Source organism: Phascolarctos cinereus, unplaced genomic scaffold (genome assembly GCF_003287225.1).
Source record: "Phascolarctos cinereus isolate Bilbo 61053 unplaced genomic scaffold, phaCin_HiC Scaffold_4;HRSCAF=312, whole genome shotgun sequence".
NCBI classification, from domain to species: domain Eukaryota; kingdom Metazoa; phylum Chordata; class Mammalia; order Diprotodontia; family Phascolarctidae; genus Phascolarctos; species Phascolarctos cinereus.
In genome coordinates, this window is record NW_027555847.1 from 119,110,737 (window position 1) to 119,132,676 (window position 21,940).

General features: G+C 33.9%; 1 protein-coding gene across 3 annotated transcripts in view; it reads left to right on the top strand.

Annotated features, from left to right (window-relative positions):
• Positions 1–21,940, top strand: part of BRD10 (bromodomain containing 10) — an 81,317-nt gene that overhangs the window by 42,971 nt on the left and 16,406 nt on the right. For 2 of the 3 annotated variants that reach the window (XM_021006281.2, XM_078152506.1), the window contains 2 exons: positions 736–815; positions 7,146–7,235. In XM_021006281.2, the coding sequence (XP_020861940.1) occupies positions 736–815; positions 7,146–7,235 (170 nt within the window). The remainder of the gene's footprint in view (positions 1–735; positions 816–7,145; positions 7,236–21,940) is intronic. The other variant, XM_078152505.1, reaches the window with a different exon arrangement.

Below are 21,940 nucleotides of genomic sequence, written 5' to 3' on the forward strand. Positions count from 1 at the left end.
ACTGGTGTACCAAATGGTGTTTCATATTTAAAATAGAGTTTGTTTGTAAAATGCTGAATATAATTTTTTGTTAGCTTAAACTACAAATTTTAATAACTAGTTTTCAGATATGAAGTGGTTTCCTTTAGTTTTGAGTCAGATTTTCCCTCACATTCTCATTGCACAACTATGTACTTTGAAGGTATTTACTTTCTAAAAGACATTGCGTTGCCTGCTACCAATCACACTACCCTTAAGCTAGATAATGGGATTAGATTTGTGTTAATAGTAGTAGATGAAAACTACTGTGGGAATTCATATTATGCTAACCAGAGACCTAAATTCCAATGTAAAAATAGATCTATACCAGAAACTAACTGCAGAAATTCAGTGTCACAGGTAAGTTTAATTTTTCTTTTATATTAATATTTTAGGTTATGTGTGACTTTTTTCAACTATCCTTAACAATGGCAAAGTATATTTTTTCCAAGTTTGTTACAGTAAAATCTTACATTATACAAATACATATGAAGATGATAATAGCTGTGTTCATTACATAACATTGTTAATATACTTGTTCTACAGATAGTTGTAATTTAATAGCTTTCACCTAGTTTGATTTTGAGCCCTCGTTTTCATTTGACTTAACCACATCCATCTATTATAATTTAATTCTGAAGGCTCTATGTAACTTGGCTTTTATTTATGAAGTGTAATAAATATCATTATGAAGCTTTTCTCTTTTAATCTTACAAGGAAAAAAATCCATATCTAAAAAAGCAATCACAAAGAAGAGGAAAGCTGTCACAAAGTCACCTACTGTACCAGAGTTTCAGGTAAATGTTATAACTTTGCTTCAAGCTTTCAAAATAGAATTTTTCTTTTTATAGTTTTATCTCATGAAGTTGGTGAACTCCAAGAAATTGTAGCCTATGATTTTTAATAAAATGAGTCTCTCATTTAATAAACAAGTCTCGAATTTTTTCATACCATTGTAGGCATATTCAAATATTTCTGCTAGAATTTCAAATATTCTTTTGTGTTTAATGTGTTTTTAAGTAGTAATATTAAAAATCTTAACAGTATTTTGTATAGAATAACTTATCATGTGTAAATAGTTCCTAATATAAGTACAACTTAAAAGCAGGTGTGCACATGAAACATAATATTCAGAAATAAAGTTGTAATTCAGACAGAAGATATTTCACATTGTGCCAGTGATCTTATCTATATATGAACAGTGATAATGTTCTGCCAAAATGATTGGTAAAGGTTTGAATATTTATAATTTCTTAAACTTTTAAGTGGAACTTTTTGTGGTTTATTAGTTAAAAGGCACTGGCAGAGGCACAGTGGATAGAACACCAATTCTAGAGTCACGAGGACCTGAGTTCAATCCAGTCTTAGATGTTTACTAAAGCTGTGTGACCCTGGGCAAGTCACTTAACCACAATTGCCACTGGCCCGGCCCTCCTCCCTATCCCACCCCCACATACACACTGAAAAGCAATGGCATATTTTATTTCCCAATCTTATTCGGGTAGAATTTTTTTTTAACATATTGCCAGGTTTTTCGGAATTTTTTTTTTTATTAAATGATCTTGATTGTCTCTCATTGTGTAATAATAGTAGTTACAGGTATAAAGTCTTCTCAGTGCTCTTCTTTGCACACATTCTACCACTTTGGCATAAAATTTAAGCATAAGACACTATTGTGTTTTATCTCCCATCATGCAGTCATCTTTCTTACCTGTAATTTAAATCCAAGTCAGTATGGTAACTAGCAGCCCCTTTTAATAAACACTAGTTCTTTGTTTTCCCAGTCTAAACTTAATATATAGTCTTAGTTTAAGATAATTTTCAAATTGGGTTGCTTTTAAAGGTTAAAATAAAAAAGGTTCATTATATTAAGATTTGGGGAGAGATATATAAATATGTATGTATACGTATGTAAAATATACATCATAAATGATTTGTATTTGTGCTGTGGGCATTATGATTTTTACTTGAAAGTAAAGTGACCAGTTACAGGAGAGTTTATTTGCTTCAAATGGATTAGTAATTTACTAAGAAACTTAAAAAATTACTTAGGCATACCATTTAAATCCCCATGAAGAGATTATGTAAGCACATAATTTTTATTAAATGGAAAATTGGTGTTAAAATTTTGCTCTTCAGAAATAGTTGGGGAATTATTATTTGAAATCCCCACCCTCACCCCAATATGAAGAAGCAGTGTGGAGAAAAGAACACTAGATTGGCAGTCAAGCGTTCTGTTCTCAGTTCTTCTAATAACCGTGTGATGTTAAGTCATTTAATCTCTTTGTGCTTCAGTTTGCCCAATTTATAAAATGGCACAATTGAATTAAATAATCCCTTAAGCACTTGAAACTCCAAAATTCTATGATTTAAAAACAACGACTATTAGTGTAAGGAGACTGGGCCAATTTAGGGCTTGTTGGACAGGGAGAAACCTTATTGGGAGTATTTCAACTTGTTTTGTCTGAAGCCCTGAAGTGGTAATAAAAAGACGACTAAATAAAGGAAGATGGAACAATCTGCTCCCTTTAAACTTCACCCCCACTTCTCCTTTTGTTTCTTCCAGTGAGATGCAATGAGAGCAGAACCTTTATGACAAACAGTCCCATGGTGGGTGTCCTAATGGCAGGTGGTTATCAGGGAGTAATTACTACTGATCTTGGTAATGATCAGGAGGATAAAATTTACTGGTGGATTGGCACTTACGCTTTTTGTCATCAGCCACTATGACAGTATTTTCTTTATGAGATTTTGCTCTCTTGTCAGCCCTTGCTTGCTTCACTCAAAATCTCACAGGCCTTACCTTTCCATGGTATCTCTCCACCTTAGAGAGAGTGATTGTGTGTGTGTGTGTGTGTGTGTGTGTGTGTGTGTGTGTGTGTGTGTGTGTGTGTGTGTGTGTGTGTGTCTGTCTGTCTGTCTCCCCATCTCACCCAGGCTGGAACTGTAGGGGCAACTCAGGCCCAGCCCCACAACTTACTGGAATTAGAGTTTTGACCTGTGCTCTTTCCAGCTGGGGCAGTTTGCCTCTCCTTATACAGCCTGGGGGCACCATACTAATGCCAAACTTAGTACAGACACCTGCCAGCATAACCCACTGCAGCTCAGAACTGAAGAGATTGAACAGCCTCAACAAGTTCTTCTAGTAGCAGTGATTACAGCATACACCACCACACTCAGCTTTCATTTGTATTAACATAAAACATTAATATGATACTTGATTCAGGTTAAATGAGTTTTACCTCTTTTTTACATCTTGTTCAAAGTGAAACATGGCCACTTGGCAGTCAGGTCAAGTGAAGTGATCAAAGGACACAAAGAGCACATCAGGAGAACTGACCCCCCCAGAATGTTTTGAATCAATTCCAGGGACAATCCTCCCAATACCAAGGAGCCCTGTGGGTATATATACATGTATACATACACGTGTGTATATGTGTGTTTTTCACTTCGGGCCCAGTGTTGAGATAAGGCCCTTACAGTACAGCCAGTCCCTCTCCCACATCCGTTAGGGTTCCCCATTTCCTCAACCTCTTTGGATAGTGGGCGTAGCCCGCTCTGAATTACACATAAGAATATAGTTCTGAACTAGGCACAGCATTAGGGCAGACAGGAATATAAGCAATTGTGATTTGAGGGCATTACAGGCCTACATAAATGACATTCAAATATACTTTTTACACAAATACATTCAGCTCTTCTTTTTCTTATAGGAACAGTGCTTGTGACCTTGAGAAAGGCCAAATGAGAAATGAGACTCTTAAGTGTAACCATGAATTTGCCACATGGTGTGTGTTTCATTTAAGTGTAATGCGAAGATCAGTTGCTACCTATACTGTGGTCAGAGTGTCACAGTTAACTGTACACATCTGCCCATCTTCAGTGAAAAACCACTTGACATCTTTAGAAAAGCTACCTCAGCACATTGTTTTCTGATTTTCAAGTCTGGTTTTTTTAATGGTTAATGCTTTTTAAAAGAAGAAACAGTACAAATTGGATTTACTAACAGTTAAAAAAAACCATTGAGAATTCCATATTTAGAATTTTGAAAATCAGTTAACAAAATAAGCTGATTTTTTAAACAGTATTGAAGATTGTACCTGTACTTCCAGTAGACTTAAAATTTAATGTGCTATATGCTAGACTTTGTGCAAAGGGTGTGATTTGTTCCAAGGGCTATTAGGAGGGCCTATCTACAAGCCGTTTATTTTGTACAGGGTTTTGCAAATGCGAACTTTTATTCATTAATTCATGTAACAATTCTGCAAGATTAACATTCTACTGTTTTTGTTTTCCTCCCAGAGGAATTAAGGCATGGTGAGCATAGTTACATTGAGTATACTGCAAGTCAGACCTGAAATAAAATTGTTTCACTTGATTGTGTTCTGTTCATGATTGTGCCATTTTGGAAAAAGTTATGATATACTTCAAAGTGATATTTTTTACTTCCAGCAGAATTTTTAATTGAATATTATTATCATCTTTTTTTCCCTTAAAGTTATTTTAATTTCTCACATAGTATTTTGGGAGAAAACATGTAATTTTATTAATGTGGTAGCCTGTCACTTTTAAGTTTTAATGTGATAAGTATATCTTTATTATTGTAGTTCAAATAATATTCAAATAACTTCAGTATAAATGTAATATAAAATTTTGGTAGTTTTTAAGCAGTGTTACATTGCTTTATTTGTCTTTTTTATATTTAACTGTAATTTGGCTTATACTAAAGTCTTATCAATATACAAAAGTGAATTTTTTATTCAACAACCTTGTGTATAATTTTAATTTTAACAGTATTGTCAAAGTAGAGAATGATATAGCTCATGTATTCCTACAGACTTGAAATTAGGGAATGTTTAATTCCCTACAGCTCAGTTCCACTTCTGCTAATAGCCCTTTACTGTAGGGACTTACCCATTCTGCTTCTTTCATTTATTTACTTATTCAGTCAATCATTTATTTAGCAATGGATTATCCAAAGGAACGTTCTCCAGGGAATGAGTCATTAGGCCAAAGTGCAGTGAGTAACAGCTTGAGAGAAGACCCCAGTATGTTATGAAACTTTTACTGCATCCTTGATTTGGTTTAACCAGAAGTGTTTTTTCAGAGTGTTAGTAGAGTAGCCAGAGTACAGTTTGAGCTATTCAAAAGTTTTCTTTTTCATTTAATTGGTAAAATTTTTTCAGGGTTTTGTTTTTCAAATTTTAAGTCAAATAAGAGAAGAAAGTGGAGTTTAAGAATAACAATGGTGCTTTTTGTAGAATTATATTGTCTTCAATACAGCATATTAAAGTGTCAGAATCTCTTCCATCTGCTCCATAAAGGGAAACTTGTTTTTAAAAAGAAGCATCATTTGTAGACAAGTTGTATTGAAATGAGCTAGAAGTATCATATTATTCTAGAACAGTAGTTTTTAACCTACTAAAAGTTTAGTCACCATTTAACATTTTACTTTTCCTTTCTTATACACACATGGCAGCAGTTTTCCTTTAACAGCTATGTATTATCTGTGGTATGCACAACTTGCTATTTTGAATTATATGGAACATTTTCCTCTAAGTGCTTACTTAAATGGTCAGATAATGAATTCAGCCTTCTCCCCAGGACCATCAACATTTCGTGCCAAGTTCTCCATACTGTACATTTTCAATTCTTATTATGCTTTTGCTCTTTCATCTGAAAATATAGCTTATTACTAAATCTGAGCTTCAGTGTTACTCTAGGTGTCATTTTCTAATGCATGATGTATTCTAACCTGAAAATTCCTTAAGTTTTAGGTTTGATATTATGTATCAGTCCTAAAAATTTGTAATTGTGTAGGTTAAATCTTTTACAAGTAATCTTCACAACAATAATAATGTCTTACTTTAATAAAGGATAGTAGATCCCTTTTTTCCCCCCTTTCTAAAGTTGAAAGCCATGGTAATAATTATTTTTTCAACTTAAAATATTTTTCTTAAAATATGATGGGCCTTTGGGGACACATCTTAATTTTCTTACATAAGAATTAAGGAATGATTTAAGATTATTGTAATGGGATAGAGGTTATAGAAATAAAGGATGAATTAGCTTCCTTAAGATAAATAGAAAGGTATTAGAAAAGAATAAGGTTCTATCCAATACCACTTTGTAGTTAACATTGCCACAAGAACATAGATTCCTCTTCTGCAGTATTTGATTGCAATTTGTAATAGAAATAATCAAATTGTTTTAGTTAGAGATAATTTTTTTACGATAAATTTAAATACTTAAGGGAAAAAACTGATGTGAAATACATTGAAATGGTCTTCAGAGTATAATTTCCAAAGGGAAAAAATTCCATTGAATTGCTAATCTTTTTTTTTTTTTGTATTTTTGACAGCTACCTTCATAAAGCTTTTATAGTTTATACCAGTTAGAACTAATATAAAAGTGTGTAGCTTTGGGAATAAAAAGCTAATTTGGGGATGTTAATTAGGACAAATTATTTTACTTATTTGCTATCATTATGTAGAGGACCTATCAAAAAGCTCTGAAAGGAAATCAGGAAAACAATATACTATTTAGAGGTCCTTTCTCTTCAACTCTACAGTAAATTGTGTAAAAAGGTCTACTTCTTTCGTTTTCTTGTTTGAATAACTGCCATGTAGTATAGGTCTTTATTCTCTAAGCCTTGACTACTGTAACTAGGTCTTGCTAATTTGTGTAGCTACCAAAACAAAGGTTTAACTTGAACAGCTATATATTCGTTACAGCATTTATTCACTTACTAAAAGACTGTCTGATGCAATATTTTTTAATGGTGGTTGATAAAACTGTGAAAACTAGGGCAGGTTTCCAGATCTGTCATTTGAGGCTGAAAACTTGTTAAGAAAGAACCTTGGACTGGAAAGCAAACTCTAACAGGTGGGGATATGCAGAATATAGCCACTAATATTAAAATTTTAGCTTTCCCAGTTATAATGCAGTTCATAAATTATAAACTAATGGGAAGTTTTACAGAAATTAATAGCTGGGTTTTTCCTTTTTGCTTATTATTTTTAAAACATTAATTGTAGTTTCAATGTATGTTAAGACATCTTTTGTTACCACATTTTAGGTGTTTTATATTACATGTTATCAAGCTATGTTTTTGTGTTTTATTTTAGCTTATTTGCACTAATCTTGATGAACTCAGGGAATTAATCACAAAAATCGAGAATGAACTCAAAGATCTGGAAAACAGTAGGAAAAAATCGGTAGGTGTTGATCCAAACATTCTATCTGTTGTTGTCAGCATTCAAATATTATTCCTGCTGTTTTCTAAAGCTGTTTTATTACTAAAAACAAAACAAGACAGAAAACTTGTTACTCTCTGTGGATTCCATGAAAATTTATCATGCAAAATAGTTGGAAACATCAGTTTGCTTTATTTTTTCTATAGCATGTTATTTTAATTTTTAATAATAGTTAAAAGCATACCAGGGGTTAGTAAATAAATTAGATTTGCGTGTGTAGCTTATATCAGATAAAGCTTCGGATACTGCACAATATTCTGGTTGCTTGCTTTGTAGCTGATACTTTAAGGTTAAATCTCTGTAGTTTAATAACTGCCTTTCAGGGAGTTGATTTTTTTTGTTTTGGTGTTTTAAATAATTAAATGCCTTACTGAAAATTGAATTTTTTAGTTTAATATTAGTTACATGCCATAAATAATTGTAAAACAAATTAAAATGGAAAGATTTATGACCCTCCTTCCCCGATTTTATGTAGATCTATGTGGTTTTTTGACATGTTATTTTTAACATGTCCTTCAGCCTTATCACTTAAATTTTTCCTAAGAATTTTTATCACATGTTGTCAATTTACAATTAACCCTCACCTTAATTACATTTGAAAGACATGGATAAAGAATAAAAACTTGGTAAAATTATTTGTGTTTATTACTAGATCTAGTAGCATCTTATCATTCAGATTTCTAGCAATCTCTGCCATTTGCAGTACAACTAGGAACCTGGGAATGAGCAAGAAAAATGCCTGTAAACATTGAGGAAGAGAGTCATATGGAGCCATCCTTGGGCCTTAATCTAAAATTTGTATACTTAGAATTACGTATAGGATAAGATTACTAATTTCCAAATCTTATTTAAAGAGCAAGTGCTGGTCTTTAGCAAGGAAGAACAATTAGTAAGTTGGTTCTATATTTCTGATTTGTTTTGTTTTGTTTTTTGGTGAGGCAATCAGGGTTAAATGACTTGCCATAGCTAGTAAGTGTCAAGTGTCTGGGGTCATATTTGAACTCAGGTCCTTCTGACTGCAGCCAGCGTCAGTGCTCTATCCACGGTGCCACCTAGCTGCTTCTCTGTATTTCTTGTCTTGGAGATAATCACTTGTTTTGAGTTGAAGCATTCATTTTACATTTCATTTCATAAAGTTGATCTGTCAGCACTTTATTTTACTCATGCCTATAATCAAGATATGGAATCTTAATATGGGCTTTATTATCCTCCTAGTAGAACTATAAATAGGATCCTGATTTATGAATTTGCTAACGGCCCTTCCCTGCTATTTCCATGTTTTTTAGACTATGGTGGATTCCTGTTTTATTTGGTACAAAATTTTCATCATATGATTTTTAAATGTAATTTTTAAGCAGATAATAATGGTAAATTTAAGTAGCTGTTTGTGATCCTAAACCTACAGGAATGAAATACACAACTGCTCCTAGCTTTACTTGTTAAGCAACCATCACTCAGCCTGCATCTTTCTTTTCATTTTTCCTTGAATTGTTCACCATTGAATTATATGGCCAAAAGAAAAAGGTGCAAATACTGGGAATGCTTTTTCTTCCATTTGAATCAACTTAATAACACCTTCAGAAAGCTCAAAAGTTTGTATGTGTCCTCATTTGATCTCTAAAACAACCCTTTGAGGTTGTCTGGAAATATGCTTATTTTACAGATGAGGTAATTGAGGTCAAGAACGCTGAGTAACTGGCCCAAGCTTATTAGTAGCAAAGCAAAGCCTCAGTTCTTCTGACTTTTCCCAGTATGCTATGTTGCTTTTCTTCTCCTTAAAGCCCCTTCTAAGATAAGTTTTGTTTGTGGTATCATAGACTCCTAGAAGTTTAGAACTAGAAGACGAGATCGTTTACAGATGAAATTGAAGGTCAGGTGATAATAACTTAAGTAAATACATCTACTAATTAACAGTGCCAAGATTTGTAAACTATGTTCTCTGATTCCAAAGAAGAGTTATGTTGATAGTAATGAAATCAAATTAATACTTTTTGGCTCTGTGTTGTTCAATTTATCATTCTTAGGTGACACTTTGAAGGCAAGGGTAGACAGTATAGAAGAATAGAAAAGACCCTGGACTATGAGTCAGAAGAGATGGTCTCTAGGTGTAGCATACTCTTACTAGCTGTGTATCTTTAAAAAATGGCATAATTCTTTGAATTACTTTCTTTGAGCTATCAAAAGATCACAAAAGAATGTTCAGCCATCTAAAACTCTTAAAATGGCTTTCTCTAAATTAAGTTATTTTAAAGCCATAGTACTTGTAACCAAAATTCCTTAGGAATCTGGCCACTTTTGAAGTGAACAAGAGTTTCCTTCAGAGTGATATGGATATCTGTTAATGTTAAAACTCAAATATCCAAGGTTTCTTGTATTTGTTTATAATAAGAGAGCATCATATACCAACAATTCCTCTTCAGTAGGTGAAATACCAGCTTAAAAGATTCCTCTGTCCATTTTCTAGGGACAGCTGAATATTAGAAAAACAAAGAGAAGGAAAATCATTAGAATTTTATAATATGCTTTGTAAGAAAAATTTTTCTCTTTGTATTTCTGCATGATGTTATTTCATATTCAGTGACAATAGACAAGAATGGAAATACAAATGACTTACATGGAGTTTAATTGAGCAGACTTCGAATGTATTTTATTTTTATTCTATAGCTGCTTTCCTCTTTTGAATGTCTTCATTTATTTCATTTTCTTTTCTGATGATCTAGATTGCCCATTGACCCATAAGAAATGGGCATTACTGAAGTTATGCTATAATTCAGAGGCTCTTAACCTGAAGGTCTGTGAAACTGAGTGAGGAAAAAAAAGTTTTTACTTTCACTGACCTTTTGTTTCATTTGTAATCCTGTGTCTTTTATTTCAGGCATTTACAAATATTATTCTGAGAAAGGGTCCATAGGCTTCACTAGACTGCCAAGGGGGTCCATGATTGCAAAAAAAGTTTTTGGATAAGAACTCCTCTCTAATTCATGGGAAAATGATTGAAATGACCAAAAAAGGGTTTTTTTTACTAATGCAAGTAATTTTGTGAAATTATCTACACATGGATAGACAAGCTTCACCATTAGCAACTGAGCTTATATTATAGAAGGAATAGACAGTGGCATGCTTTCTTTTTGTCTTTGATCTTTTTAAAGTTATTTAGGGAAAAGTTATCTTGTGGTATAGCTAATTTTCTGTATGCCTTTTGGAGACAATCATCTATATGCTTTCTAGATATGTATTTCTAGGGTGCTGTATTTGTCTGAAATTACACTTTGGGAAAATTCTGGCTAGAGGTAAGTTATATTTTCCTCTATAATCAGGTCTCTAGTACATTCAAATTAGTAAAGACTGACCAAACATTAAACATTACTTAATAATTGTTCTACTGTACTCTCTCTTGGTTAGACCACATCTAGAACATTGTATTCTCTTATGGATACCACATTAGCCAAAGTATGAAAAATGTGTTTGCTTTAGAAGAGATTAGGTTGTAAGCAGGTTAAAAAAAAAAAGCCCTGGACTAGGAATTGGAAAACTATCTGTATGAACTTGGATAAATTACTTCTCTCTGGGCCTGAATTTCTTCATCTATAAAATGAGGGGCATTATACTAGGTGATTTCCAGGGTTTCTTCTAGCACTGACATTCAATGTATAGATTTAATAAAATCACTTTTTAGTTTCACATGCCTGATTATATACGTTGTGGATTGTTGCTTCAACATAAATAAAAACTTCTTAACAATTAAAGGTGGTCCAAAACTGGAGTCTAAAGAGTCAATGAGAGCTCCCTGTTTATAGAGATCTTTAGTCTGGTTGACCACTTGTCACATGTGGTGGAGTGAATTCTTACTCAAGATGGGGTTGGACTAAGTGCCTTTTGAGGGCCCTTCCAACTCTGAGATTCTGTCATTTTACCCTTGCTTCATGCCCAAAAGTCATTACTGTGAAACTCCTTTATTATGCTCTAGCAGTATCCTCTCAGGGACTATCAAAATATGTGGCCTCCAATGCACATTTCATGCTTTTGTCTGCTTTTTATGGTTCTTTGTCTTATTTTTGTCTTATGTCACTTCTTGATACTATCAGTAAATTAGCCACTGTTAGTATCCTGTAGCCTCTATCTAATTTCCTCTTTCCATTGTACTACGGGCAAGGAAACTTATAATATGTATAAAATAAATAAAGGAAGGCCTGAGGGACTTTTTCTGTGAGTCAAGTTCTTGACCACAGCGTGGTACAGTGAACTAAAATGTATCCTAAATATAACTCTGTCTAATATTGGAAGATTGTTCAAGGCTTACTTAAAGAAAGAGCCTTAAATTTTAGGGAATCGTCCAAGGCAAGAGGTTATTAACCTTTTTGGTGTCATGGACCCATTTAGCAGTCTGATGAAGTTTATGGACCCCTTTTCAGAATAATGTTTTTAAATGCATAAAATAAAATGTAGATTACAAAGAAAATTATATTGAAGTGCAGTTATCAAAATTTTTTTTTTAACTAGTTCATGGATCTCTGCTTAAGAGCCCCTGATCTAGGGGAACATCAAGATCATGTGCCTAAGGAGCGGTAGAGCTAGGATTTCCAGATTGCCTTATTCCAAGTGTAGCACGTAGTTGCACCATGTTGCCTTTTGAGTGAAGCAAATACCGTATTTTACTGTGTCTTGTTAATTTTTTTCTGTATAGCATTATAGTTCACATTTTAAACATGATTGTATTTCTCACTGGGATAAAAGGAGAAGATCTACATTAGGACTCAATGTTAATAATGAAGAAGCAGTAGCATTGTGCAAATATATAAGTTTGGAGTTTATGTGACTAATAGAATTAAAGTTATTGGTATAGTGAAATTGAAGTAACAAAATTAAGATTATTTTCTGATACATTCATATTTTCTGATGTTTATTCTTAGTAGTAGTAATAATAACTGGTGTATATATAACTTTTTAAGTTTGTGAAGCATATATAGCATCTTGTTTTATCCTCATGACAACCCTGGGAAGTAGGGACTATTATTATCCCCATTTTACAGATGAAAAAATTGAGGCAAAAGCAGGTTAAGTCACTTGTCAAGAGTTACACAGTTAATATCTGAGGTCACGTTCGAACTTCTTTCTCCAGGTCCAGCTGCCTGTCCATTGTGCCAAATCTTAGTTTGCTTAAAATAAGACCTAGATTTCTTACTCCCAGCCTTTTGGAAGTACCCTTGTTCTCTACCTAAGTTAAACTAAAATAGAGCAAATATAGACACCAACATCAGTGCCAGAGTCAGAACTACAAGCCATTATCTGTCATCATGTGATGAATAAGACATGAGGCAATCAGTGGTTCCTCTCCTATTTCCTAAACATAAAGGTATGCATAACCTTCTGTTTGCTTAAAGCTGTTTAAGCTTTCTTTTCATTTTTTGATTCCTCTTAGACACTTTTTACTCTATATGAGAAAAATAAAGAGTGCATGACAGAGCTATACTGCTTATTTCTGCTTACCAGCTCACTCTTCTTGTGGGAGAAAATAAAATTGACTATGTAGAGAAGGTTAAATGCAAATCAAACTATATACCAAAGTCCTTGTAAATAAGTATTTTATTATATAAAGTACATATTTTAGAGGAAAATTTTTAACAGCTCAAAAAATCAGATGAAGTTCAAATTTGCCTTTTCTTTGGAGAATTATAAGTGAGCCTAATCTTCATCCTTGGTTCTATAAGTTAAATTAAAAAACCTGATCTCAGCTTCAGAGCTTTCTCTTCCCATTCTACTCATAATGATTTAAGGCTTCTTGTAAATATTTATCCTGTCTACTTTTTTTTTAATCATTGTCAAATTGAGTTTTATTACTTCCTCCATTTTTTAAAAATGTATTTATTTTTAGTTTTCAACATTCACTTTCACAAGATTTTGAGTTCAAAATTTTCTTTCCATCTATCCCTTGCCCCACTCCAAGATGGCATGCATTCTGTATACCCCTTCCCCTAATCTGCTGTCTCTATCTCTTCCCCCCCCCATTCTCTTATCCCCTTCCCCTTCTATTTTCCTGTAGGGCAGGATAGATTTCTATACTCCATTTCCTGTATTTCTTATTTCCCAGTTGCACGTGAAAACAATTTTTTTAACATGTGTTTTTAAAACTTTGGGTTCAAAATTTTCTCCCTTCTTCCCTCCCCACCCAACCTCATTGAAAAGGCAAGCAACTTGATACAGGTTATACATGTGTAGTCATGCGGAACACTTCCCTAGCAGTCATGTTGTGAAAAACTAAGTATATTTCCCTTCATCCTATCTCGCCTCCCATTTATTCTGTTCTTTCTTTTGACCCTGTCCCTCCTCAGAAGTGTTTACTTCTGATTACCCCTCCCCCAATCTGCCCTTCCCTCTATCATCCCCCTGCTCTTTTGTCCCCTTCCATACCCAATTGAGTGTGTGTATGTTATTCCCTCCTTAAGCCAAATTCTATGAGAATAAGATTCACTTATTTCCTCTCACCTTTCCATATTTCCCCTCCATCATAAAAGCCTTTTCTTGTCTGTTTCACATGAGATAATTTACCCCCATTCTACTACTCCCTTTCTCCTTCTCCCAGTATAATCCTCTCTCACCCCTTAATTTTATTTTCCATATATCACCCCTTCATCTTCAGCTCACTCTGTGCCCTCTGTTTGTCTATATATATATATATTTTTTTCCATATAATTTTTTCCCTCCAACTACCGTAATACTGACAAAAGTCTCATTAGTTACAAATATCACCTTTCTGTGCAGGAATGTAAACAGTTCAACCTTAATAAGTCTCTCATGATTTCTCTTTCTTGTTTACCTCTTCATATTTCATTTGAGTCTTGTATCTGAAAGTCAGATTTTCTATTCAGCTCTGGTCTTTTCATCAACAATGCTTGAAAGTCCCTACTTTACTTAATGACCATTTTTTTCCCCTGAAGGTTTATACTCAATTTTGCTGTGTAGTGATTCTTGGTTGTAATCTATCTCTTTTGCCCTCTGGAATATTATATTCCATGCCCACTGGTCCCTTAATGTAGAAGCTGCTAAATCTTGTGTTACCCTGATTGTGTTTCCACAATACTTAAATTGTTTCTTTCTGGCTGCTTGCAATATTTTCTCCTTGACCTGGGAACTCTGGAATTTGGCTATAATATTCCTAGTTTGCCTTTGGGGATCTCTTTCAGGAGGTGATCGGTGGATTCTTTCCATTTCTGTTTTGCCCTCTGGTTCTAAAATATCAGAGCAGTTTTCCTTGATAATTTCTTGAAAGATGATGTCTAGGCTCTTTTTTTGATCATGGCTTTCAGATAGTCCAATAATTTTTAAATTCTCTCTCCTGGATCTGTTTTCCAGGTCGGTTGTTTTTCCATTGAGGTATTTCACATTGTTTTCTGTTTTTTCATTCTTTTAGATTTGTTTTACAGTGTCTTGATTTCTCATAAAGTCACTAGCTTCCAGTTGCTCCATTCTAATTTTTAAGGACCTGTCTACTTTTTAATAGACATGTTATAGAGGTTTTCTGGTCTGGAGAAGGGATTGGGGACAGCAGGATTATAGAACTAGACCCACGAGTTCATTGGTGTAAAGAACTCATGTTAAAGAAACTCCCTTAACCAATAATAGATCAGCTCCTGCTCTTCATCTTAAAGTGTTAGAAAGTTGCCTAGCGCACTAGACATTAAATGACTTGCCCAAAGCCACTTAACCGTATGTATCATGGGTGTTACTTGAATCCAGTACTCCCTGACTCTGAATCTGGCTTTCTCCACATTACAAAAATAAGACAATTATATATGGGTAATACTTTGGAAATAAAGGTGCTATATAAGTATATTGTGTTATTAGATATATTTTCTTTGTTCATACTTAGGAACAGAGAAATAGTTCACATTTATGTAGCACTTTTCATAACACTTTCCTCACAACAGCTCCTTGAGGTAGGTAGACAAGTGTTAGGATTCCCTTGTTATAGATAAAGAAATTAAGGCTAAGGAAAGCCTTCTATTATGTAGTTAGTAACTAAGCCAGGGTTTGAAACCAGACAACATCTGCTTTCTGATTACAAATGTATTTTCTATTATACCATACTTCTACATCACTTTAGTTACAAAAGTTAGAGTTATTAACAAATAATACACATATACACTAAAAGTATATAGTGTTTGGTGAAATTAAAGATAATAAGTATGGTAGAACCCAGTTATGAAATGCCTCACTTTTGATATTTATGTACACTGTAGGATGGATCATGTACCCTGAGACATTGCTGTGTGCACTTTTGACCCAGTAAGAAAAAAAGATAGCTTTTAAGTAAGATACTGGTCATGTCCCCTAAAACTTTTATCAAGGGGGTTACATTATATTTTGACTGGTAGATGATGTGGTATTAATCTCTTAGAAGTTGTCTAGTTTATTCAATTGTTGTCAAAGTAACTATATGTGATTTTAAAAAATTAATCTTGGGGGTGGTCAAACATCCTAGCACATAAGGAGAATTCTTTGATGAAACCACTAAAGGTACATTTAAACAGAAGGCTGTCTGCCTTTACCACTGGTCAACTCTTGCCAACAATCACATGATTAAAGAGAATTCTATTGATCAGACAGCTGCCCTGGGGCAGCAGCTGTATCTTACCTTCATAATGAGCGTGAGGGCAAGCTAGCTCACGCGCTCGCGCTCTCTCTCTCTCTCTTCTCCCTCTCCCTCTCCCTCTCCCTCTCCCTCTTCCCCCTCCCTCTCCCTCTCCCCCTCCCCCTCCCCCTCTCCTTCTCTCTACCTTGTTTACCAGACATTTGGAATGCAAAGCAGATTTTAGCAAAGTATAAAAAATCTTTAGCTACAGATTGCGTGTTGGGGCTTCTTAAAGTACTTGTGCACTTTTACATTTTGATAACTTAGCTTATAGTTGATAACTATAGACAACATTTAAAACAAAAGTTAGGACAACTAAACCGGGGCATATGATGTTTTCTTATTTCAAATCCTGTGACAAATGAAAAAATGGCTGTCATAGACAAGAAGGTAAACTCTTTGTTGCAGACAGATTTAATGTCCTTATTGGTTGTGAAAAGAAAATTCAGTTTTTGTTTAAATACCACATATGGATTGTTTTTCACATACCTAGAGCCTAAATTATTAAAAGTCAAGATTTTTTAAAACTATATAAGAACTTAAAGAATACACACAGATAGGCAAATTATAAATATTCAGCTTTGTCTCAGAATCTGAACTGGTATAACAACATGCAAATCTCACTTATCTAGATTACATCTACCATTGCTATACCATATCAACTTATATTTTTAAGAATTGACTATAGAAATAAAATTTTGTTTTGGAGCAGTTTTTAAATGTGATATCTGTTTGGCAAAGTTGGAATTAGATTCTTGATTGAATTATACATGTTTTAGAAATCATTTTATTTTCAATGTGTGTATATATACATATAATATACATATACATACATATGTTCTAGAGTCTTTGAAAATGATTGTGTTTTCTGAATGATTATTTCTCACAGGTCCAGTTTTTGCTGGCTTCAAGATTTGATCCCTGCCTAATTCCAGGCCAAAACTCTCCTTCTTATTGTCGTCTTATAAACTGAGGTGGTTGATCACTTTCATGAATATATGCCTAGAAAATCCTTAAGTCTCATTTGCGTCTTCCCTGTTTATGATAGCTTCTAAAATTTGCTTCTCTACCAGCTACTTCTTGGTTGACTTAGTCCTTTTAATCATTTTTTGTCTTGCTCTACTGGTTCCAGTTTTGCACCCTATATCTTGTCCTCTTTGTCCCATTATTCTTACCCTGTCAGTCAACTTCTGGCTTATCACAGAAACCACGCAAGATCTATATATAATGTCATTTGTAGTGTGTTTATATTTATACATATACCACAAATGTATAACTAAGGTGGGAATTAAAAAAGCATAAAACTAGTTCTATAAATCATCAGAAAACTATATATAATTATTGTGTCTGTCAGTAAGTTAATAAAAATATTAATTTTGTTGACCAACATGAGTTGACTTATTGTATACTGAAGAAAATAACCTATATACAGAGGAAGTAAGTCAGAAGAAAACAGTTCACATTTATATAGTGCTTTGAGATTTATAGAACACTTCATAATAAGCCAGGAGAGCTGGTAGTTTAAGAAGGCAATTGTAATTGTGTTCTTAAAAATGTAATATAGACAAATTGGAGTTCACAAGTTGGGACACATTAGCAGATGGTTTATATTTATTTGAAGTAAATTAGTATGTAAGTATACCTCATGGAATATTTCCCCCAATCAGCATTCTATCACAGTAACATTGGAAAGTTATAGCCAACTGTAACTGTTTTGTAATGCCGTCAGGCTGATTGTCCAAGACCAGATAGGCTTGGCTCTGCTTTGGCTCCCCTGCCTTCTACCCAACTGTCTCATTTCAGTGCCTGCTTCTGACTCTCATCACTAGGCCTACAAGCACAGTGTGATTCTCAAATGGCTCCAGCTTTACTTCACTCACTTGTTCCTATGGAACTTCCTGCCCTCCAATTTCATTTTGCCTAACTTATTTTCATAGAATCTGTTAGCAGTATTTGATGAAGTATGCCAGTGCTTAGCAAAGTTCAGCTGTTGTTAACTGAAAACTGTTTACCCTTAAGGAATTGCCACTCAGTTTTAGGTTTCATAAATACAGATGGTTAAATGATATAGTTAATTATGGATTATCCAAGGATAAACTGTCCCCATTTACCTACAATACATCTTGCTGGCAAGTACTTTGTGACTTTGGTTTTTTATTGACTTTTCTTATGGGTTTCTTTTTACTCTCATTTGGTTTGTAGCCTTATGGGTTTCTTTTTACTCTCATTTGGTTTGTAGCCTTATGGGTTTCTTTTTACTCTCATTTGGTTTGTAGCCTTATGGGTTTCTTTTTACTCTCATTTGGTTTGTAGCCTTATGGGTTTCTTTTTACTCTCCTTTGGTTTGTAACAGTAGGACTGTTCTTTGAAAACAGAAAACTTGATTACCACTTCCACTCTGGGGAAGGGTCATTCAGAAAGGTCCAGCTAAAATTGCTTGCTAAATGTAGCTAAAATGTAGTAGTTTTCCAGAGGAAGGTGGGCAAAAAGTGATTGTTTATGTCCTAAACATTTGTGAAATTTCTGTGATATCAGATTTTTCCATATTCTAACGTAATAAAATATCAAACTTAAGTGTTTTCAAAGCTAATTTTTAAAAATCTACAGTTTTATAATTTTGTCTAATTGTGCCTCTCTATCGGTAGAAGTAAAATTTTGTAGCCTCTGTAATGTAGTCCATTTACAAAGAAAGAGGTAGTTGAATTTTACAGTTGCCTAAAAGCATCTTCAGCTTCTGTCATGGATTTAAAATTTGCTTAGATCTCAGAATAATCTTATGACTTTCAGAACTCCATGGAACATTAATGTTGACAAAATTTCCCTGTCATCACTTAATTAGCATGTAGTTGTTTGCTCACTCCTAGGAAAGACCCATATAATAAATTTAAATAATGAAGAAAATTGTGTCCATTGTGTATAGCAGATCATTCTCAGATATCTTGTACAGAAACAGTTCGTTTATTTGGAGTTCGTTCATCTGGCAACCTCCTCTGTTAGAAGGTAGTGTAAGAATTTTGCCTCAGAACAGACAAAACTGATATCTATGCAACATAAAAACTAAGGAACTTTTTCTCAGAGCCTGTCCGTTGTTTTGCATAGTCTAACAAACTTGGTTATTTGGTTTTCTAGTTCATAGTACTTAGAAGTAACAGATTAGATGGGGAGGCAACAGAGGACCCTCTAGGAAATAGAGGCACTGCTATAGACAGGCATATTCCCAGCCACAAGAAATGAAATCTAATAACGTGATAGGGTGAGGCAGAAGAATGCACTTCAGGAAGTAGAGAAATGCATAATGCATTTGAGAAAGATTTACATTAAAATTTACTAAAATATGAACCTTTGTAGTACAGTAAGCATTAGTTATCTGGAAAATTCTCTTATGTAAAATGGCTAATTCACCAACATGACAAAGTAATGATTTCATTACTGTGATACAAGTTTGACTTGAAGTTGCTTTAAGATATCTTATCATTGTATGTATTAAAGGATGAAATGAAGACCTTGAGTCATCAGTGTCTTTATCCTAATATGCCAAGCTTATACTGAATTTTGCACTAAGTTAACTACATGCTTCTATCATTCTTAATGAAATGGATGGCTGAGGATAGGGATATAGTCTGTGGCAATATTTTTTTCTGTTTATAAAACTGTTGCAAGTCAAATGTCAGTTTTTTTTGTGTTGTAGGAAGCCTCTTTGAGCATGTGATGAAGCTGGTGAGTTCCTCCCAGAACCTCCAGTGTGAGAATTAGCGCAGACTGACCATGCTTTGCTCCCTGCCTAGCTGTGCTTTGATCACTCCAGACTTTGTCACTATTCCCCTCCATGAGTACCTTCTCCTCCTCTTCCCTTTTAGCTCCCTTTTGTTTTCTCTCCCCGTTGGAATATAAGCCCCTTGAGATCAGGGCTTTTTGCTTGTATGTATGTATGCATGTCCCCAGCACAGAGCCTGGCACATAATAAGTGTTTAATAAATGCTTGTGGTCTTGTTTTATCAATGAAAATAATACTAAAGAAGATTCGCTACCTTCTATTTTGCCTCCACAGCCTAAGGATTACAGGGCCTTTTAATTTGACTTGAAGTTAAAATCTCATATATATTGACTTCTACTATTAGATTTGAGCTCTTTTATAGCAAAAATTGTTTTGCTTTGTATTTGTATCCCTGGTATTTAGCAGGTCATTTGCACATAGTAAGTGCTTAATGAATAAATAGTCATTCAAAAGAGAAAAAAAAAGAATGTAATGGAACAAAATGTTTTCTTTACCTGATTTTTAAAAGAAAATTGAAATTGAGCATAATTTAAGTAGTTTAGAGCTGAGCCATTTAACAGTTATAGTACATCAAGGGCTTTATGTGAATGTAGAAGCAAGCTTAGTACATCAGTGCAGTGTATTGGTAAGAACTAGCTAATTTTAAGTAGATTCTATCCTTTTCATTAATTTGAATAAAGAAATGATTTCACCATATAACCAAATTAATGCACTTTTAAATGTATTAGTACTACAAGAATATAGTACTAAGTACCTGTCTTAGATATCCCTTACCTAAAGGAAAGCATAATAATATGTGTTTAAGCATTTTACTCCAAATTAAAGAAAACAGTGTATGTTGTCGTATGTGGTACTGTTTTGTTCATCTAGTGCTACTAAAGTAAAATAAAATATCCAAATTTGATTGGATTTACCATGCTATTTAAATTACTGTCATATTTGTTGTGTGTTTTCATACAGTTTGATGGTATACTATTTTAGGTTGTTTTTCAACTGCTGAATTTTAAAAATTTTCTTTAAGTTTTTAAAAATGTCATTTTTATGTAATGATTTGTTTGGCCTTAGTAAAAATTTTATATGCTATGTTTGAAAGGCTTAGGAGCCAAGCCTTTGACAAGAATGTTTTCCTTAATCAATCCAAACTAATTTTTTCATATATCTATTCTTAACTGGTATATTTTTGAATCTCAAATATTTGAAAAATAGAAAATAAATGGTGATGAGAGGCAGCATTGTCACACTGGATAGAGAGCTGCCTTTAGTGTCAGAAGACCTGAGTTCATATCGCACCTCTGAAGCCCCTTGGTTTGGTGAACCCAGTCACATCATTCTCAGAGCCACGGGCAACTCCAAGATTCTGAGTTGTACAGCCGTTTCTGATCTGCATTACTAGTGAATATTCCTGTTTTGGAAATTCAATTTGCCTATGAAATCATAAGTCTGACCAAAAAGAAATGGTGATCAATTATTGATCTTAAGAAAGAAAATGAACTTTAAGTTTTATGCTTCTTTAAACTTTTTTTTCCATTTCTTTTTCTTCAAATGAATATTGATAATTGATTTATTTGGAAATCACATTGCAGGTCTAATCTGTATAAGTCACTGACTGGCACATAGATACAGATGACCTGCATCGAAGTTTAACAAAAATACAAAGCTTTTAGTTTGTGTGCAGAATGCATCCATAGTGATGAGACATTTAATACATCCTGAACTTATTTGTTTTCCTCTTTTTCTTTCTTTTAGGTGTCCAATGTCCCCAGCATCAGTAGATTGCCAGCTCCCTCTCCTTGCGACACCCCAGCAAGCATTATGCTGGTGCTGTCATACCCATCCCAGAATACTGCAGCAGACTGGAGCTGCCCTTTAGTTATAAGGTAAGTCTCCCCACCCCTACCCCCACTCCTTTCACACACTCACAAGCACTATTTTACTTATACAGTATTGTGTGGTTTTGTAAGTTTTTTTTTAAGTATTATTTCTCTTATAGATCCCATGGGGTTATAAAACCGAAATGTAAAAAACTTATAAAACTGCATAATATAAGAAAAAACTTACCTTATCACTATAGACCAACTCCATTTTGTAGTAGTTTCCTATGGTGGTTGTAAAATCTCCAGCATAATGCTGGCTAGGATGTCATGGAGAGGGAGCTGGCAATCTGCAGCTGCTATGGACATTGGATGAGAAAGCAATAAAAGGTAAGCTTCAAATTTAGACTGTATTGGATGTCTTTGGTTACATGGTGCATGCTACCTATCT